At 45.3% G+C, this 20,144-nt stretch overlaps 1 protein-coding gene across 2 annotated transcripts; it reads right to left on the minus strand.

Moving 5' to 3' along the window:
* Nucleotides 1-1,211: 1,211 nt before the first annotated feature.
* On the minus strand, nucleotides 1,212-19,906 carry WDR91 (WD repeat domain 91). Of its 2 annotated transcripts, none has more exons than XM_032106932.1 (15): nucleotides 19,736-19,906; nucleotides 17,867-18,046; nucleotides 16,664-16,871; nucleotides 15,738-15,820; nucleotides 13,468-13,592; nucleotides 11,364-11,541; nucleotides 10,937-11,095; nucleotides 8,683-8,882; nucleotides 8,092-8,242; nucleotides 6,529-6,623; nucleotides 6,041-6,209; nucleotides 5,229-5,337; nucleotides 3,656-3,768; nucleotides 2,722-2,919; nucleotides 1,212-1,854 (listed from the first exon to the last, which is right to left on the minus strand). In XM_032106932.1, exons 1-15 carry the CDS (start codon nucleotides 19,856-19,858, stop codon nucleotides 1,690-1,692), a joined length of 2,256 nt encoding a protein of 751 aa, XP_031962823.1. In that variant the 5' UTR covers nucleotides 19,859-19,906; the 3' UTR covers nucleotides 1,212-1,689. The 2 variants fall into 2 exon arrangements, with proteins under 2 accessions (XP_031962823.1, XP_031962822.1); XM_032106931.1 differs by having other exon boundaries at nucleotides 8,683-8,897.
* Nucleotides 19,907-20,144: the final 238 nt, after the last annotated feature.

Raw genomic sequence — 20,144 nt, forward strand, 5'->3', positions numbered from 1 at the left:
AGACTCTCAACTGACCCTCTGTGAGGGCTGGAAGATAACATCTGGAAGAAAGTAACATCCCTGGTACAAGGCTGGATTGAATGGGGCTTTGGGCAACCTGGTCTAGTGGAAGGGTGTCCGTGCCCATAGCACAGAGTTGGAACTAGAAGACCTTTAAGGTCCCTTCCAACCCAGACCATTCTATAATTTTGTAATTCTAAATTCTAAAACACCTGTGCAATGTAGTCAACCCTGCAGGGCTTGGAATACAGCTGCAATCGTTGTTGGCCTTTTGAGAGGCCAGCAAAGGCTGCCACCTGAGAGCTCTCTAAACTCTCAGACTAACCATGGGAATTCCTGAAGCCAGTTCAAAGTCAGCACTGGATTTGAGGAGACATTACCTCAGAGTGGCATGAAGAGCAGCTGCATCATTAGCATCACATCCCACTGAGGTGGAAACCCTGTACTTAGATGTCAGTCTGCCAGGGGACCTGTTAATCTTGGAAGTCCTTGAACAGGAAGGTGGGGTATCAGATGAGACTGTAGTCAGCAGGAGCAAGATACTGCATGGACAATAGATAGCTGCAGCATGAATATGCTTGTAGTGAGGATTTCAGTATCCAGCAGTGTTGCCCTTGAACAGCTGTCTATGAGTATGGCTACCCATAGGGCTCATAAATGGCTGTTCAGTTTCAGCAGAGTGTATGCTCTGCCAAGGAACAACAGTACCATAAACTCCCAGAACAGGCCAGGGACATAAGCAGCAGAAAGCTCCATGGCAATGTGTAAGCAGATGAAATGTATCTGCTTACTCCATTCAAAGACTATGCAATACCTGAGCACAGCACTTGCCCTGATGTTGGGGGGGCTTAGTGGGAGACAGCTCCAGTGACAGAGCTCTATATAGGGCCAGACTGGTTCTGGCCTCCCTCCTCCTATCCGCCATCAGGTAGCTGCTAGGCATTATGGAGCTTCTGAACTCCAACGCAAATATTTCAAACTTGGACTCAGGATTTCTGCTCTAGTTAGTAGCAGAGACCTATGGCAAGGTAACACAATACATCCAAACAAGAGTTATTTTTGTTCCTGGATGTCTGGTTCACCCTGACGTGGTGCTGGAAGCACTCATGAAAGCACAAGGGCCTTTTTTGCGTGCAGGAGACTTGGCACATCACTGCCCTAGCCACCCTCCATGTTTTGCAGCAACTGCTCGACAAAGCATAGAGCTCAAGTGCAAGGGAATATTTTCTTTTTATGGAAAAAAAGAAACCAAATAAAAACAAACTAACAAAATCATAACAACAAATGTTATACCCAAAGAATACTCTGGTTTCTCATCAGCCTTTCCAGTTTGAGTCATCTTATCGTCATGCACTGTGCTGCCTCATGCTTGCTTTCTCCAGCCTCACCTTCTGCAAAACCCTGACGTGACCCCAGCCTTCTACCCACGTGCTACTCAAGACTCCCTAACAGAGGGAAGTCCAGCTGCCTCAATGGATTAGTGGAGACTTATTTTTCAGTGCTGCCACTGATCCAGTCCCATACTGGCATCCTGTTGCACAGCAGTTTGGCAAATGTAGTTATCAAGAGGCAAAAGCTACAATGAGAAGAGGGACTTTGCTTTGCCTTCTCTCCCATGCAGTTTGTTCCTGTGAGTTAACACTGGTTTTGTCAAGTCTATTGCTCTTTCCCCTTTCAGTACTGTCCAGGTTAAGACTTTTGAGCCAGTAAGGTTGTTAATTTAATTTTCCCGTCCATAGAAGCAGTGAGGCAGGTCCCGCAGTCCATGGCTGTGCTCCAATCCACTGTGACAACAGGAGCTCGGTGTCCTCCCAGGGAAAGGCAGCTCTCCAGAACCTTTTCCTCACCATTTAACTAAAAAGAAGGAAAGCATAAGATTTTAAGGAGGTAAGTTTCTGCAGTGGGCGCAGTGCACCTGACAAGACAAGCCAAAGTGTGATAGAGACTCCGAATCTCTAACAGCATGCATAAGTAAGCAGAAAATCAGAGAGATATTGAGATGTGTGTAGCACACACATGAAAGGAAGTTTCCAGTCTCACTAGAGAAGCAGGTGTTCTCAAGCAGCTCAACTTTTGACATCAGCTGAACTGCAGTAATTGAACAAAGCAGGCTAAGAGCACACACTGATGAGAAGCACATAAGCCTGAGATATAGCTCATGTTAGTTCAGGTGCTCTGAGTGCCCCAGATGCAAAGTACAAATGTCATCTAGTCTGCTTTGGAAGAGCATGAGCATGTGATCAGTAACACTTGCTACTGAAGCACCGAAATTTGGGCACCCAGAACCATTCAGCCTTACCCTTCATTTAATTTCAGTACACAATAAGGGAAGAGAATCAGGCTGGGTCTAACATAGAATCAGCAGGCACAGAAGGCAGATTGAAGATGAGCACCAGTTAACAATCACACATTTTGCATTGAACTGGCATGCATCCATATATTTAAAAAGTAATTAAAACTTTGTCCTAGGCACTTGGGGACACAAAAACCTAAGCTTTAAGAAGGAGCACACATACTCCAGCTACCTACAGAGGACCCAAACACTTGCTGTACACCACACACTGCTAAAGTGCACACTGTGTGAAACTGAGCAGCAACTTTCACAGAGCAAAGATGAGTAGGTGCTGCTTAAGAACTTCCAGTGGCTGATGTTGCACTCTCACAATTAACAAAAGCTTGTATGGATACTTAAGAGTACTCTCCACCACTTCTGAGACTTACCTTGAATATTACTCCCCCAGTAGAAGAGCATGTCAACATGTAATTGCCCTCAGAGTCAAAAGCAAAAAGCCGTCCTCGTGGGAACTGGACTTGCTTGTAGCCACTGTACCCAGACAGAATAAAAGGACCTGTAGCTTCCCTGGGAAGGTCATACTCAGACACCTTCAAGCCAATTTTGTGGATATTCCACTGAATAAACTGGAATGAGAAAAAGAGATGACAAAAGCCCATAATGAAATTAACTAGGATGCAAGTAGAGTCACCTTTTTTTGCTTTTAAGTTAAGTAGGTATTCCTCACAAACAGAACAGGGCATTCTGACATCTGTATCTAAGTGGCTGTATTAATAAAACACAGACTGCAAATGCTGTAAGAGTGCCTAGTATCCAGGCAAAGATATGCCCTGCCTTCCACAAGCACTACTGCCTATGTGTCCTTCCACATTGCATGCAGTATTCTGGTGAGAACTTGCTTAACTCCTCAACCAAGGTCCCTCCCTGAGCCACACCTCTACTGCTGAAGGCTATGTAACTGCAGAAACTGAATTGTTTATTATAAACAACAGGGAGCTGCGGACAAGGAGATATATGCAAAGTGGTAAAGGATCTGCTTCCCTGTGAATCCCAGATCTCAAATGTGGTGATCTCAGGGGCAGAGAAAGGTCATCCTCACATGGACTATCTAGGAAGGGGATGTCACCAACAGCAGGATTTGCACACAAGGTCCGAGACAGCTCCAACTATTAATACACTTTTCAGCCACTCTCTCTGCAGATAGCATGGAGCAGGGTGGTACTGCATACCTAGGATTACAGTTAGCAGCCCACAGATCATCCAGGATCTGAGCGTATTTTTATGCTTGTCCTCACTATATGGAGAAGACTCCAGAAGTGATCTCCCTGCCAGCTGACCAGTAGGAAGTCACCCATAGCCTACCTTGCCATCCTCGCCTATGCTGTAGACTGTGTTCTCATCATAGCTGAACTCGACGGAGTAGACTTCCCCATCATGTGCCTTCCAGCTCATGGCGCACTCATGCTGCTGCATATCTGAGGGGAGAACAGTACTGAACACTCCTTGTACTCACACAGAGCTGAGGTGAAGAGAGGGAGGCCTTTTATGTTCCCAAGCTCTCTGTGACAGCCCTCCAAACCAGCCTGGGGGAGCCCAATCCAGTTCCCAGCCCCCTGTGCCTATACTCCCACGCATGGCTTTCACTTTGGCCACAAAAATCATTGTATCTACTCAGCTTTACAGGGCTGCTCACACACTCACTGTCAACTGCAAACATTTTGCATCCAAGCACCACTGGCACTCCTCCCTTAGTAATCCTGCCCATCCTCCCAGCTGCTGACAGCTCTGTCATCCCAAAGACCTGCGACTGCAGCCTCGACCTGTGCCAGAAGCAGATTCCCCATTCAAAGGTAAGAGGCATGAACTGCCTTTATTGCAAGCACAGGCTGAAGAGGACAAAAACCTGAGAAAGAGAAATTGCTCACAGAAGCAGGACTGATGTGAAGCCCTTGCATTTAAATGTGAGGTCTCCCATTAATTCCTTTCCACACAACTCAGCCTCTAGTGGTACTGCTACCTGACACAGCCCAAGACCACACAGCTTAAGGGCAAATTAACTCTCCTCTTCAGCAGGAGAGAAACAACAAATCCAGCAGTACTACCAGGGTCTCCAGCCAATGTCCTCCAGAAAAAGTCTATGTCAATTCACTCCTGAGAGCTCCTGTGGAGGAGAGACAATAGCTTCCACCTTGGTCTTCAAGCATATCCCACAGCTGCCTCCCTGCTGGCAGAAGGGTACTAGGGGCAGCCAGCTGAGGACTAGGGGCCACCTCACTACTCAGTTTCCCAGAATCATGTAAGTTAGAAAAGACCTCCAAGATAATCAAGCCCAACTGTTACTTTAGCACTGCCAAGTGCACCACTAAACTATACCCCTAAGTGCCACATCTACAACATCTTTTAAATACTTCCAAGGATGGTGACTCCAGCACTTTCCTGCCTGCTCCAGTGCTTGACAATCCCTTTGGTGATGGAAGTTTTCCTGATATCCAATCTAAACCTCCCCTGATGCAGCTTGAGACTGTTTCCTCTTGTCTGATCCCTTGTTACTTGGGAGAAGGGACTGACACCCACCTGGCTACAACCTCCTTTCAGGTAGTTGTAGAAAGCAGTAAGGTGTCCCCTCTGTCTCATTTTCTCCAAGCTAAAGAACCCCAGCTCCTGCAGCTGTTCCTCATGTGCTCCAGACCCTTTACCAGCTTTGGTTTTGCTCTTTGGACACGCTCCAGCCCCACAATGTCTTTCTTGTAGTGAGGGGTCCAAAACTGAACATGCTGTTTGAGATACAACCTCAGCAGTGCCAAGTGCAGGGGGACAATCACTTCCCTTGTCCTGCTGGCCATGCTATTTGTGATACAAGCCCGGATGCCAGTCTTGGCCACCTGGCCTCACAGCTGGCTATCAACCAATACCCCCAGGTCCTTTCCCACCATACCAAAGAGACGAACAATCCCATCTGCAGCCCCGGTGACCAGCAGGTTGCCATTGTGGTTGAAGGCTGTGCAGTTAATAGCAATGGGCTCAGGCTCCAGGGAGAACTGCAGCTGAAAGGGAAAATTTGCATTAATGCTGAGAAATGGAGCTGGGGGGGCTGAAGAGCTGAACTCCAGGGGAAGGAAGAAAGAAAAGACAGTATTTAGTAACAAGAACTCTGGTTTGGAGCCCTATACCTCTAATAACTACAGACTTCAAGGTCTGGCAGCGGCACTTTAGTGTGACACTAAACCAGCAATTCATCTCAGCCAAGCCATTGCTTTCTCAGCCATGGCCTCAAGGTTGCAAAACCAGCTTCTGGCAGGCATTAGATTGAGTATGTTGCTTTCTCCTACATGTCAGAGACAGCACTTCACTTAAAAACAAGGAAGGCAGGGGAAACAGCAGCAACAAAACCCCTTCAGTATAGCTCAACTGGAGAAAGCCTGAACAAAGCATCAGCCAATCCACTCAGGATATTTCCAGTCACAAACTGTGCAACCAGGATAGAAACAAGGCCATGGACTATTCTGAAGAATCCCTCATAAAAACCCCAACGCACCAATAAAACAAAAAAACTTCACCCAATCCAGCAGCTACTTACATTATTTATTTTTATCCTGAATGTGACAGAGGGGAAAGGAAGAAGGAGGAAAAAGAAGGGTGTTGAAAAGAAAGTCAGCAAAATTTAGAAAGAGGGCTCCTACACATTGAAACAGAAGACACTCATTCTCAGCAAGCAGACTGAGAAAGGAAAAGAAACCCAGCAAGTACCTGCTGCTTCATCGTTTTAGTGTCCCACAGTAGCAGCTTCCCAGGAACTTGGTTCACACTTTTGCCCCCAGAGTTGATTACTGAGAAGTCAATGTGGGAGATGGGGCTCTGGGCTGCTGCAGAGCAGACAAAGGAGGCACCACTTGGGCTGCAGGCAAGCGAGAGGATCCTGAAACACAGGCACATGGTCTGAATCACCTCTCTCCTGCAGCTGCCTCAAGCAAAACACTCACCTACGAGCTCTCCCATTAAGACCCCGCAAGACAAGGTGCACTGTAAAGGAGGGCAGGATTCATGTGCTTAGACATATTTTGAGTGTCTCCCATTTAACTGAGCAGTTTTACGCTGCTCAGGCAGGGACTGCCCTCTAGATGAAGGCTGGATTGTCCTGCAGTTGCAGAAAAGCAGCAGGAACATTGAGATGTTCACTGTTAAAACCAACACAATTTATTTATATTTATATATAAAAATCAGTATTCCAGAGTTACCTGGGCATGTCTTCATCAATGCTGATTTCACAGAGATTCTTCTTTGCTTCTGTGTCATAAAGACGAACCGTCCCAACCCCACTGCCAAGCAATAACTTGAAACCAGCAGGGAGATGGAAAGAGTGTGAGTGAACAGTACAATGATGCTGTCCAACAACCACCAAGACTTAATAATTTTTTTCTATCTATCCTTTCAGACTAAATATTACTTCATTATGGTACATCCTGTCTTCCTGTGCAATCATACTGAGTAGGACTACCGCAGAGCCACAGAAGTCAGAGCTAAAACCCTCCCTTCCAGTGAGAAAAAGATCTAATAGGCTCCAAGGCGGCATAAATGCCACTTCCTAGATCACAGCTCAACATTATAGGATGCAAAACATGGATGGAATCTCAATATCTAGGGGCCAAGGACAGAGAGGCTTAAGATTGTTAACTGTCTGCTAAAGAGAAAATCAAGTGGAAGCCAACTCCTTTCACCCACGGGAGGATGAAATCATCCAGAAGAGCTCACACATGCTTTATTAGTGGTGTTACAATTTCAATTAAAATTTAAATCATAGAGAGATGCATTATAAAAGAAAAATCGAGCAAGACAGATCTTTGTCACTTCAGTGCCTAGTTTGCTGATCAATCCCACATGTATTTCAGAATGAAGAATCTTTCTATTAGCAAGAAGGAAATAAATTCCACAAAGCAGAAGAAACATCATCACAACAAACAAAGCACAACAACTGCATCAACAGCTTGCTTTCTAAAAGCAAAAGAAGAGATGAGCTGTAGCACCAGCTCTTCACAGGTGGCATTTTGGGGTTAGCAAGCCACACATTGTCAGTGCCAAAATGGGAAAAATGCCACCTCATTTGCAGGCCAGCCTTCTCATACAGCCCTGTATCTGCCAAGGGAGGGCATGAAACACTAGCAACAGTTCTAGGACTCAGAAGAATGCATATAATTTAAGGGTCCTCTCTAGTAACAGAACTAGAGAAAAAGGGATATAGGAAACATTTAAACTGCCATGTTATTTAAACAAGCTCCTTATGCACACACAAACCCTCAGCTCTTAAGACAACAGTCTAAAACTAGCCATGGAGCTTTTTTCACACCTGCACAAGTAAAATGCCACCCCCACAACCCTGTTTCCCCCTCTCTGCTGCTGGCTCGGGGTATGAGTAAAGCTCCACAGGTCTCTGCTGCAGGCCTCCCACAGGCTGTTGTACTCAGTTGCCTCTGCCTGTCTTTACAAGTTGCTGCGTGATCTGTGTGAAGTCAGGCACTTCTCTCAAAGGAACAACTTCTATCCTGCAGCTGTACCCACACTGCAGCTTGGGAATTTCTGTTTCAGGGCAAGTGGTGGTGAACTCCTTGCTCAATACAAAGCATACACTCCCCACTCTAGTTTTTCTTAGACCCTAGAGGCTTTGGTTCCCCGTGTCCCACTAAAAGTGGAAACTAACCGCTGCCTCAATCTTATCCACAGTACAGCTGTCTAGAAGTGAACATGCAACACGTAGCAACACAGCCCCAAATCATCTGCTGTGCTTCCACATGCAGACTACTCACCAGCCGATCACGCTTGGTGGCCCATTCCAGGGACAGCAATGGAGATTTGGAAATGGATGAAGCTTTAGTTTGCATTATGGGGTTAAAAGACCAGACTTTGATGACCCCATCCACGTCCAAGCTGGCCACCCTCCGTCCAGAACAATCAACCCTGTGTGTAGAATGAAACTGTTGGGATATTTTTCTGCTTCAAATTCTTAGATGCAATCCGCTAATCCTTCCTTTCCTGGCCACACACAAGTTCCTTCTGCAGGAATCAGAACTTCTTTGCACCACTTCCTGTTCACTTCACAGTAACTGGCACAATGAAGGGCACTAAGCTCCAGACGTAAAGCATAATGCCCTTAAGCAATACCATCCTGCTTTTCAAGGGAGTTTCTTCCTGGCTAGCACTGCCCAGTCACAAAAATCTCTGTCCATTCTCACTGCACAAGCTACATGCTATTTTCAGTCACACCAGCTTGACTGCCCTACAACTGAGAGCACATGTCAACATGCTGGACAGAACAGAGACCGGAAGAAAGAGGCCAGACACAGCTGATCCTCCTGCAGAGGCTTCTACAAGAGAGCCCTCTTCTGCCAGTGCATTACCTGCAGTACATGATGGATGAATGGTGCTCCCCATACTCCTCCTGGCTCAGGACGATGAAAGGCTGTTCCTGCCGAACCCCCACAGCCTCTGCACTGCTGCCAGGAACTTTGGCTGAAGTCTCTGTTTGCTCAGCATGCAGATCTGAGCATGGTTCTGCCTCAGCTATGCTAGTATCTGTTTTCTTCTCAGCACTTTGGCCCTGAAGGAAGAAATCCTGTGTGAAATACAAGGAAGCAGCTCCATATCAAGCTCCTCAGCTATCCCAGCCTGCTGGGAGAAAAAAAAAAAAGAAGCTGCAACAAAACAGAAGCATTGTCAGCCCAACACTCCTTCTGCCAGGGACCTTTCTGAGCACAAGGACCATGTATTGCACAATTGCACTATTTTATATGACCTGCTTAGTTGTTGAGTCCCTTATATCCCCCTCCATGTGCCCAGCTATATACTTTCCTGTAAGAATTAAAGGAACCACAACATTTCTAGCATACTTCAGCCAGAGGTATATCAGAGGTCCATTTAGATGGGCCATTAGAGCACAGATTCACAAGTAAATCAAAATATTTCAAGGAATTCTTGTCTTCAGCAATGTAAGTTAAGTCTGTATACTATGCAGTTCAGCAAACCTGCACAAAAACTTGTTGGATCTCAAACCCCAGTGGATGGATTATCCTCATCTGCCAGAGATTTTAGACGGTGCACACTGGAGCCACCACTGCAGCCAACTGACTGATGACAACAGTAGAGCTGACACATGAGTCCAAAAGCTTAAAACCCAATCTGACAGGGCAGACAGAACGAACGGAGTTTTAGGAGGTGAAAGTATCTGGATGAGACAAGATCTGCACGGCAGAAATATCTGGAAGCAGCTTAGTTTTCTCTTGCCACCAGAAGCTGAACAAGAAGCAGATACAGCACATAAGGAGGTAAATCACCTGCTAGCATTCTTTTGATAAGAAAACTAAGTGTCCCTAAATGGTATTGGTATTGATGGATTTGAATTCCTGTTCTGTAACACATGCTTGCCTAATTTACAGTAGCCTCACATTGTGACCAACGGATCAAGCATTGAATAATCAAATCATCTGAAATCACAGAGCTGGAAAAGATTGGGAAATAAATCCAAGAATTATTCTGCTAGTTAGTGTGGGGAGGTAACAACCAGTGAATGACACTCACGTGAAAGAAACAGTGCCACCTTTCAGTTTCCTTTTTGCTCACATGCTTTGAGTACAAGAGAAAGTTAAAGAGTATCAAGCTTCCCCAACAGCACAAGAACCAATCTTTACACAGCCCAAAAATCACTGCCTTAACCTGGAACATCATAGAAAAAGGAAAGTCAAAGGAAACTTACTGGGAAATTGGGCTTTGCAATTTTCCAACCAGTGCTGAAAGTGTTTTAGATGAACCATGAAGAAAAAAGTTCTCTCAAGGCCTTGAATGCTGAGTGATAGAGTAACATCTCTTTAAAACAGCACTCCCACACACAGAACAGCCACACATTGGCCAATGGGCAACAGTCCCTCAGCACTGTCTCTCCACACGGCAGAATGTCTCATACAGACAAAATAACAATGGCTGAGATGCTGCCTGTGCTCTGTATTTTTTTTTGACAACATGGCTGCTAAAAGCCAGACAACACACAGGTGAACAGAAGTAGTCTGCTGACCTTCAGCAGTTAAAATCCAGGACACAGTTTTATTGTTTCATTAGATTTTAAAGCAGGGCACACCCCCAGGCAAAACTGCAACAATAAAGTGCAAAAAACTCCAAAAAGAAAATGTTGCTAAGAAAGCAACTTCCACTCCTATCCAGGAAAATTTTCCATTAGTTTTCATCATCCCACACAGAGCCTGCATAAATCAGCCTAGGAACCTACAGGAACAGAACTCACTTTGGTTGAATGAGTGAGCCAAGTTCATTACCACTGAGGAATGGAGATTTTAACAAGATATTGGAACACAACCATTAAAAGTGAACGAAACCTTAATGAAGCCTCAGGACCAGGTTGTTGAAAAACATGGAGACAAAGGACAACTCTTCTTCCATTTGAAATGCCAGTACTGATTACCTTCCAGGGACACAGAAACAAACGAAGTGTAGATGGAGTTGATTAACTACAGACATTAACCTTTGATACAGTTACTTCTGCCTAGCAATTCCAAAGTTTAAAGGAAACACTGGCACTTGTTTCACCACTTAGTTTTACAGAAATACCAGCCTTCTGCTTCCAAGCCTTGCAGTGCTGACCAGTACCTGGAAGGTCCCTTTCGACAACAGTTCCTTCCTTTCTTTCCCATGCTCTTGCAAGCGCTTCTGCCGCTGCTGCAGGGAACTGGACTCGCCTGCCACTAAACCACTGAAGGGGATCTTTCCGTCCTTACAGCTCACTGTTCCTTCTTTTCCTTTGGCACTCTGGAAGGCAGAGAAGTGATTGGGCAAAGTTATGCTTGTACCAGGCTGCAGAACAAAGAGCAAAAGCAGCAGCAAAGCAACGAAGCACCTGCAAAGGCTCCACAAGCTCTTAGAAGACAGCCGCTGTTCTTGTGCTGCATTCAGGCCCAGCATACGTTTGCAAGGCAGGAAAGGACATTTAATTTTTCAGGTGCAAGCAAAACCTTGGAGCAGTGCCATGCTGCAAGTTAACTCCTTGGAGACTGAGCAACTTTCAGTTGAGAATTACCTGGTGATTTGTTGGTTCTTTCTTCCCTAGCAGCATATTGCCAGTCTGCGTTGGAGAAGCCCCACTTGAATGGGTTGGTCTGGAAGGGCCCTTTTTACTTTGGGAGAGAAAAGAGGACAGAAAGCCTCCCCGGGACTGAAGAGAATGTGCTGTACTCCTCTGATTGCAGGTCATATCACTAGTGAAAAAAACAAAACACCACCAAAGAGAGTATGAAAGTGTAGTGAGGTAACCTGATCAAAGGCCACCCAGTTAAGTGAAGTGGCAGCTGTTTGAACCACTGGACAACAGATGTTCATTTCCAAGCCAATGCACCACTATGCATTTAAAAACTATTTGAAAATATCCTGTTAGTGCCTGGAGCAGGTCATTATAGTTACTGTAACCAAAAGCTCACTTCTCAGAGATGCCACTGAGACAGTGAGATCAAACTGTTGCTGAATCCACTGTAAACCCTAAAGCCACCTAAAACTCTTTCCACTCCATCTGGTTTGTTTAGAAAGACCCTAAGGGAAAGGCAGGGGAATTCAGATTTCTGTAGAACTTACTCAGATGGGATTCCCAGTTCAAAACATAAAACAGACCTACTTTGAGAGACATTCAGCATCCAGTGTTTCACTGGACACTCTTTGATAATCAGCAAGTTATGTTCAACAGTTTTACAGCACAAGCCTTCAATATTTCAAAATCCAGACCCAAAGAAAATAAGAGAGTTACAGCCCATTTCCATGATTATAAACACCTCCCTTCTCAATCCACAATGCCAAAACCAGCAGCTGCTTCCCAGAATACAACCGTCTGACTTCACTCTGCTACAGCTTCCTCTGAGAGCAGAGTGGCAGCAAGAGGAAGAGGAATACAATATGCTTCACTGTCTCTATCCACTCTTCAAGGATGGAACTGTTCTACCAAACCTGGGCTTTGAGTTCAGCACAGACATGAAAATAAGCAAACAGAACTGGCCCTCAGACTAAGAGACAAGTTGCACACAGAAGAAATATCACTTCTTAGGCAAGTTTTTCTAATTCAAATGGACAAAAATAAATACAGGAATAAATTATCCCATCCCTCATGTCACACTCATCCATACACACAGACAGCATCAGGGCTTTCCACATAGTTAAAAAAAATGTATCACAAACTAAACTCTGTAGCCTGTCCTGTGCAAAGACTGCAGAGCCATTACCAAGATAAGTTCAATAGACACTTAAGTCTATTGAATCAGACAGCTTTTAGGTTAAAACATTTTGCATGCAGTACCTGCTACAACTTCTATCTGTCACCAGCAACAGGATAATTTAATCAATCCTGCTCCTGTCCCAATACAAGTGAAAGAAGCACATGAGAAGCTTGAGCCACAGCGTTATTTGTAACTTGTAGTTGAGCTACATATGCTTTCAGATCCTTTTAAAAGAAAGGAAAGAAAAGCCTCAGTAACACAGTGAATCCAAACACACAGACTTGCTTTGCCTGACACTGGGGTAAAAAAATAGCAATCAAAGAAGCTGTATCACTGTGTATGCTGCCTAATTTCCAGAGATAGGCATACAAGAGATGTAGTCATAAAATGCACTTTTAACTGCAGCAAGTTCATGGGGAATTCTGTGCATAACTGAGCCTCACAGAAGAGAAGCTCCTTTTCCCTTGACTTTGCAAAAGCAAGAAAACATCCCTGTGTAACAAGAATCCCTTTGGGTCATACAGTAACAGTATCTACAAAACAACATAGGGCACTCACCTGTGGCACTGTAGGCACTCAGTAAATTGGAATCAAGAGACAGTCCACTTCATTTGAACAATACTGCAGGGTACTGTACTGCTAACATGCTAGATGCCCAGAACACCTTGGTGCAATGCTGAGAGCAGAGCAGAATCACTTCCATGTGTGTTTGGGCTCTCACTGGTTTGCAAGAACTTCCCAAATGATGGGAGAGACGCCTGTCATGAATTCCATTAAACCTACTTAGGTCACCATAATTTCTGCCAGGATGTCTTTCTGCATTGACTCCCAGGGCAGGGGACAAGGAAATGACCCTCCAGGAACCTCCTTGACCTAACAAAAGCAAAAAAGCCTGTCCCCAGCTCTTCTCCTGCAGGCACTTACAGTTCAGAGTCCCCTAGTCGATCCATGTTGGCCACATATGCAGGCAACTTGTGATGCGTAACTGTTTGTTCCACCTCCAGTTCCTCTTTCTTCATGCGGGAGGATTCAGCCTGCAGAGCAAACAGCTACAACACGAGAAAAGAGCCAAGTGAACACAGGGTCACTGAGATTCACCTCCTTCCCACTCACTGAAGTTGTTTATTCCTTTTATTTCAACAGCCCTGGAAGGGTGGGGAAGGAAAAAAGTTGCTCTGACCGGCTGAGCACCACATCAGTCCAATTAGTCAAAATAACCGGTACTTTACGCACATGAAACTGAAGCCACTTAAAACCCTTCACTCCTCTCCTCGGGCTGTAGCTGTGGGGACATTAGTGGTGCTGGGAAACAAGAGCTGGGCAGGGCAGAGCTTACCAATCCCTCTCTGTGAAGGCAGTTTGAGGCTAGGGCAATGCAGGCACGGAGCCTAGAAGGTAATCTTCTTCCCACAGCCAAGGGTTTGGTGAACTGGCAGGGTGCACCAAGGTCACCCTGAAATCCAGGTCCATACCCTGTGCAACTCCTTCCCAAGCATGACAATGAGATTTATCTCCACATTATGGAGAAAGAAAACTGTCTCTTTTTCTCCTCAGCAGAGAGGAACCTCAGGATGCAGCTTTCTGGAACAGATGTGGTTTATGCCTGTGACTCTTATTCACACAAAGAGTTCCTCAGGCTTTTCTGCTTCTGTACATTTGTTTTTCAGACATAATTCTTTTTCTTTTTATCTTGTATTTAAGGAAAGAAAATACAGGAAGAAAAACGAGCTTTAGAAATCTAGCTTGCTATTTATGTATTTGCATTGTTCCAGCAGCATAAAACAGAATCAGTACTTAATTTCCGCTACCATAAAATTCAGTATTTATTCACATCTTTTTTTAAAACCTGTATTCTATAGGTAGCTGATTCCTCCTCTGACCCGAGGAATTCTCTAAAAGGGAAAGTCTAGTTTTAGCTCTGTCAATTTGCCAGAAAACTCTTATCCAGACTGCAAATGATATCAACCAACATGCAGAACACCAACCATAGCTTTAATTTGACTAAAAGTAAAGAATACAAAATTGGAGGAAATAAAAGAGCTCCATTTCAAAAATTTCTATTTCTTATCCTGCTGTCCCTATTCACTGACCATCTTTGCAGAACCGTCCTGTCAATGTCTGACTGAACTAACTCCATACAATACAGTGACAAACCTCAGGTTTTTTCCCCCAAAACTGCCTCCTTTTTGAAATCAATGATTCTATTTTACTTCAATTTTTAGGATAGTGTTGAACAGCTATTAAAACAGTAAAAGCAGAAAGCACAACATACAACAATGTTTTGTAACACAGGAGGCAAAGCCCAAACTTTACTGAAGTATTTATACAGAAACAGCTTTTATTTGGTATGTCTGAGGAAGTGAAATTAAAGTTCCGCTTACATGAATAAGCCTTCCTACTTGTATGTGAGCATCCACATGTGATCTATAGTTTAGAAAGTTCTTAAACTGCAGATTTTATAAATCTAATAGGAAGTTATACTCAGAAATGACTGACCCATGTTACACCCTCTCCTAAGTATCTGCTGATGATACTGTCAAACACAAGACATGGAGCTGGGCAATATTTTGTCTGAACCAATCGACCCTTCTTATGGTTTACTGTAAGATCTAGAATTGGGAAACAGACATTCACATTTCCATTAGTTGGTCTAAATTGCTTTGAGTGCACATCAAACATGGTGAAGTAGTCATTTCAAAAGTAACAGTTCCTGTCTCTTTGCCAGAACTTACTGCCCGTTTCTATAGCTTCTATTGCTCTATCAGCTAAAACCTGGAAGTGACGGAATACTATTCACAAAATCAGCCATACACCCCTTCCAACCCAACCCATTCTATAATTCTATGACATACACCCTTAACCTACCACTAGTTTCACCTTGTTTTGGCTTTGCAGTGTAACAGAAAAGGAGTTTGTATAGTATTCAGTCACCTGTCAGACAGCACAGGGAAGGGGGACAATCACCTCCAGCAGAGGGACGGGAATACCCTAAACACACATTTCACAATATGATCACAACCTTAAGCTTGCTGGAGACGATTGAAAGATAAATCAAAATAAAACAGCACACTTAAAGAATCTGCCTTTGAATAACTGCACCAAACTGAACAGTTACAATATTCTCGAACTGATGGAACCAATTTTACAAAACTCACAGCATCAGTCAGCAGCTAAAAAGTGATCTCAGTTCTGACCTTATGCCGCAACGATTCATTTTCTTCTTGTATGAGACTGCTCCTGAGACATTCAGCTTCAAAGTTCAGTATGACTGGAACTGGTAAGCAATGTTAAAGAAAATCGAGGCAGTAACTTGTGTGCACCTGGCTTAATTCTAAAAGCCAGCACTCCATACCAGCTGTTTACCTGTAAAAACAAAGCTGCCCAGTCCATACAATCAGCAAAAAGTATGTGCATGACCAGAAGATTAGCAACATCTTAATTCCTTAAGTCAACTTTTTACTTTGCTGTTGCACAAACTATTTCATGTGGACTTTGCAAGGATTTTTAGATTATTTCTTTTTAGAGTCAGAAGTGGAGGACAAGACAGGTTCTGTTACTGCTTTACTGTACACTGAAGAAACAGTTCAAGATGAGCTGTTTTCCAGCTGCAGCATAAGCCTGCCCATCAACAAACGAGTAAGACAGAACTCTGTAGTGTGGGGCAAAACACTTATTTCTGCCAACAATCAACTGCTCTATTATAATGAGCTGTCACTAGGCAATGTTGTGAACATAATGTACCCAAAGAAGGATCTAAGAGAAGATGCCAGTACAGTCATGGACTATGGCCCAAGGTTGTATGCCTGTTTGTACTATGTCAAGCAAAGAGTAAAAGCATTTCAGAACAAGATGTGCACAAGATTTCTAGTCACTAGCATCAGGATGATTCAGCATCAGCAATGACCACGATTGTTTGTGCCCAGGGAATACAGCATATCATCAGATAATTGAGCAGTAACTATTCCAACATCCTCTGGTAAACACCAGCTTTCTATTAAGTCTTGGCTATAAAAAATCACCTGAAAACAGGAAGTTCTGTAGTACTATATTCTTGGCATGACTGTTAACAGTATAACACCAGGGCAAGGGAGATTTAACTATTAGTTGCAAAAAAGGATATGCATGCACTGAAATAAGACGCTCAGGAAGTTGTGCAGGGACACGATGAACGTATCTGCCCACTGGCGTGAGAAATAGGTGGCAAAGGTGGGGTTGGAATCTGGAGCAGGGAGGAAGGGCAGGACAAACCAATCCTTCCACTCTGCCTGGTTCTGGAGCTCGGAGGCCAGCTTGAGGAAAAACTCTTGTGCCTTGTCATTGCGGCCATTCTGAAACACAGCAAGAAGGACAGGGCTCACACTTCCGTTAGTGCCACCAGGTTAGGTCTAGGAACATCTGCTTTTTGTTATGAACACAGTAACAACTACTTTCACCATCTGACACAAGTGGTTAGTTAAACATTCATCAGGAAACAAAAGAATCTCAAATACACTAGGAAAAGCTCACAAATGCAGCACTTAATCCAACCTTGTTTCTAGTCACCACAATCCTGTTTAAAGGCTGAGACCAATTGAACCAAACACACTGATTTCCAGTTAAACCAGTGCAATGAGACATGAGCATTCTTATACAGGACCAAAGTATAATTCAAATTACTCAAGTCTACAGCAGATGCAGCCTGAAAAGGTTTCCATCTGACACATTATTCAGACAGGACTGTCACACCTCAGGGTAAGCACATGGCAAAACAAAACATGAAAAAACACACTTTTAGAAAGATGCATTAGATTTTGACTCCTCCACCAACACCCATCATTAAAGATCTTCCATCAGGGAATGGAATCAAGAAGGAAGAATCAAGGGGAGAAAATACTCCACTGACTTTACAAGGTTTGAACAGAAAAATCTCTGTTCCATTTTAAGCTCATTCTTTTCTATTCAAAGCAAGCAAAAAGACATCCATTTTCTCTCCCATATTTCCTTGTTCCAGTTTGAACCTCGTCTTCTCTGCCAGTATCCAAGTTAACTGAGCAGGACTGAGCTAGCAGTACAGCTGTCCTTTCTGAGGGGAATCTGTCTTTATGGGAGTGTGACTATCTTGCTCCCAGAAAACCATGTTCCCCTCTTGCCTGAATTTCCCTATCCTGCACACAAGCTTGTCATGTGAGTCTGCACCAAACTCCTTACTACACTCCTGACCATGACATATGAATTGCTTGTTCCTTATCCAGCAGGCCTGTCAGAGGCTCACACGGGTAGTTTATTGCTTTGGTATCAGAAACCAGGATCTTTATAAAATAGAAGCCTAACAATCAAGTACTACCTGAATAGCATGGACAAGGTAATATCGGAATAAGCTGGTTTTGAGCTTGTTCACTGTTGGCCGATAGACGTCTTCCAAACGGCTGAAAAGGCGTCGGTCCAGATAACTCCAGTAATCCCGCAGGGCAGCCAGATCATAGCTCTGAACAAACTGCTGCAGCTGGTCCACTATCTTATCCACCTAAAGAGGGCAAACCAGGGAAGACTTCAGTCACGTGAGGGCTCTTGAGACACAAGACTTTCTGTAACTTAGCGCTGAGAAGCTTTAACTGCAGAAGTAGTACAATACAATCCTTATGCATTAGCTATTTCCTAATCCCAGAAATACTCTGCATTTTGTATTAGCATTCTTCCACTCCACAGCACTTTTCAAATGAAGGGAAAAAGAATATGATAGAACATAGCCAAACAGATTTTGACAGAAATTGACATTTTGTTGAACCCAATTGACGGGCGTTTTTGCAAATAAGCACAGCTTTCCGCCTCTTTTAAAAGTCAGTTGATAATAAAAGTAATAACGTGATTAAATGTTGAGAACTCAAGTGCAGCACCTGAAAAAAAAAGGCGTTATTTTTAGACTAAAAGAAAATACCCCTGTATTTAGCCAACAGAAAGAGGAAGTCAGTTCTGCTTTAATGCAATCTTTGAATTACCTTGATTTTTAATAACATCATCTACTAACAAGGCAGGCATAAAACTTTGCAACAGGATTTTTTTTTATCATTATGTCTCTTTGGAAATCATTTCTGCAACATGAATAAGGCAGAATGGTGGTGTGGGAATAGATTTTCTTGTTCAGTGGTTTCTGATGGCCAAGACAGGCATCAAAAAAAGAAAAAACTGCATCCTCTATAAAATTAAACTAAGGTTGTTTTGTATGTGGTTTGTTCTCCCCTCAACAGTTAGTATCTTAGGACATACCCAACTTTTATCTCTGTGGCTTCCTGCAGATATAGAAAACTGAAGTTTGTGACCCCAGCAGACCCTTCTTGGACAATAATTCCAATTAAGTCAGCTGTTTGCCAACTGCTAAACATTAGCAAAGTGCTAGTGTTTTAAAAAATAAAAGCAACATGCTTTATTAATGATAAAAGTAGTGCTTGTATTACTGGTCAAAGAAAACTCTGACTGTTCAAAGCACTACATTCGGTACCCAAAACTGTTGCTACAGGAACATGAAGCTCACACAAAGGCCTGAAACTGTATTTTTGAGACTGGCAAATTGTCTGCCAATTTCCACACGTTAGTCCAGGTAGCTGGTACTCAAGACATACAAACTAAAGAGCAGAGCTATAAATCCGCTGGATAAAAATCTCATGACCGAGAAAAGATGCAGGCAAAGAAATGTCTTCCTGTGGCTGCCCTCTCACTACGCGGTCTCCTCCGTTCTTCGCGACTCGAAGCCGAGAATCCGCTGGTGGGTTACAGGTCGGACGCAGAGTCCACAGCCGGCCAGGCTGACCAGCGGCTGCTGCGAACTGCAGCCCCTGGCTCGGAAGGCAGGCGAGGGGATGGAGCTCCCTGTCCTGCGCTGATGCCGGTCCGGAGCCGAGCGGGAGGGGAGCCTTCAACCGGCTAAAGCCCGCCGCCAGAAACGCCGGCAGGGCGGGCCGGGCGGCTCCGGGATGCGGGGGTCCCGCCTGTGCGGCCGGCCGGGCCCCGGCGCCCAGCCCAGCCCAGCGGGCCCGGGGCGGCCGCTCCCCCGGGGAAGCGCGGGGGCTCCGAGAGCTCCCCCCACCGCCAGGCTCGCTGCCCTCGCCCAGCCCCTGGAGTGCGGAGAGGCGCCCGCGGCCCGCCCGGGGAGCGCGTCCTCCCCGGGGGGCACCCGCGCCCAGCACCCGCCCGGAACGGGGACGCAGCCGCCGCTCACCCGGAAACCCTTCTCCCGGTCCGCCTTGATCTCGGCGTCCAGCTGCTTGAGGGCGGCGGTGAAGCCGCGGAAGAGCAGATACTCCCGCACCAGCTCGTCCGTGCGCTCCGTTGCCGCCGCCATGGGGGCCCCGCGGCGCCGCCGGCTCCGTCCGCCCACGGGCGGGGCGGGGCGTGGCGGGGAGGGGATGGCGCGGCCCAGCGCCAGGAGGACTTCAGCTCCCAGCGTGCCTTGCCCGCCCCCTCTTCCCTGCCCCCCGCCCCACGCGCTGGCCTGACCAGCCCGCGTTTTTCCCGCCTTCTGATTGGCCAGCGCCGGGCGCCGGCTGCGTGCCGATTGGCCCTCCGCCACGTGCGGCTCGTGTTGCTTGGCGCGGGCGGCGGGGGCGCGGCGGCGGCCGGGGCGGGGT

Source organism: Corvus moneduloides, chromosome 4, assembly GCF_009650955.1.
Source record: "Corvus moneduloides isolate bCorMon1 chromosome 4, bCorMon1.pri, whole genome shotgun sequence".
Taxonomy (NCBI): domain Eukaryota; kingdom Metazoa; phylum Chordata; class Aves; order Passeriformes; family Corvidae; genus Corvus; species Corvus moneduloides.

Excerpts from the sequence above, each read along its gene's own strand:
- WDR91 (XM_032106931.1), bottom strand. The coding sequence starts at position 19,858 with ATGGCGGCGGCAACGGAGCGCACGGACGAGCTGGTGCGGGAGTATCTG. Across the intron at positions 8,898-10,936 it reads TGTCGAAAGGGACCTTCCAG|GATTTCTTCCTTCAGGGCCA; the intron begins GTACTGGTCAGC and ends TATTTCACACAG. Across the intron at positions 6,624-8,091 it reads CCACCAAGCGTGATCGGCTG|TTATTGCTTGGCAGTGGGGT; the intron begins GTGAGTAGTCTG and ends GCTGGTTTCAAG.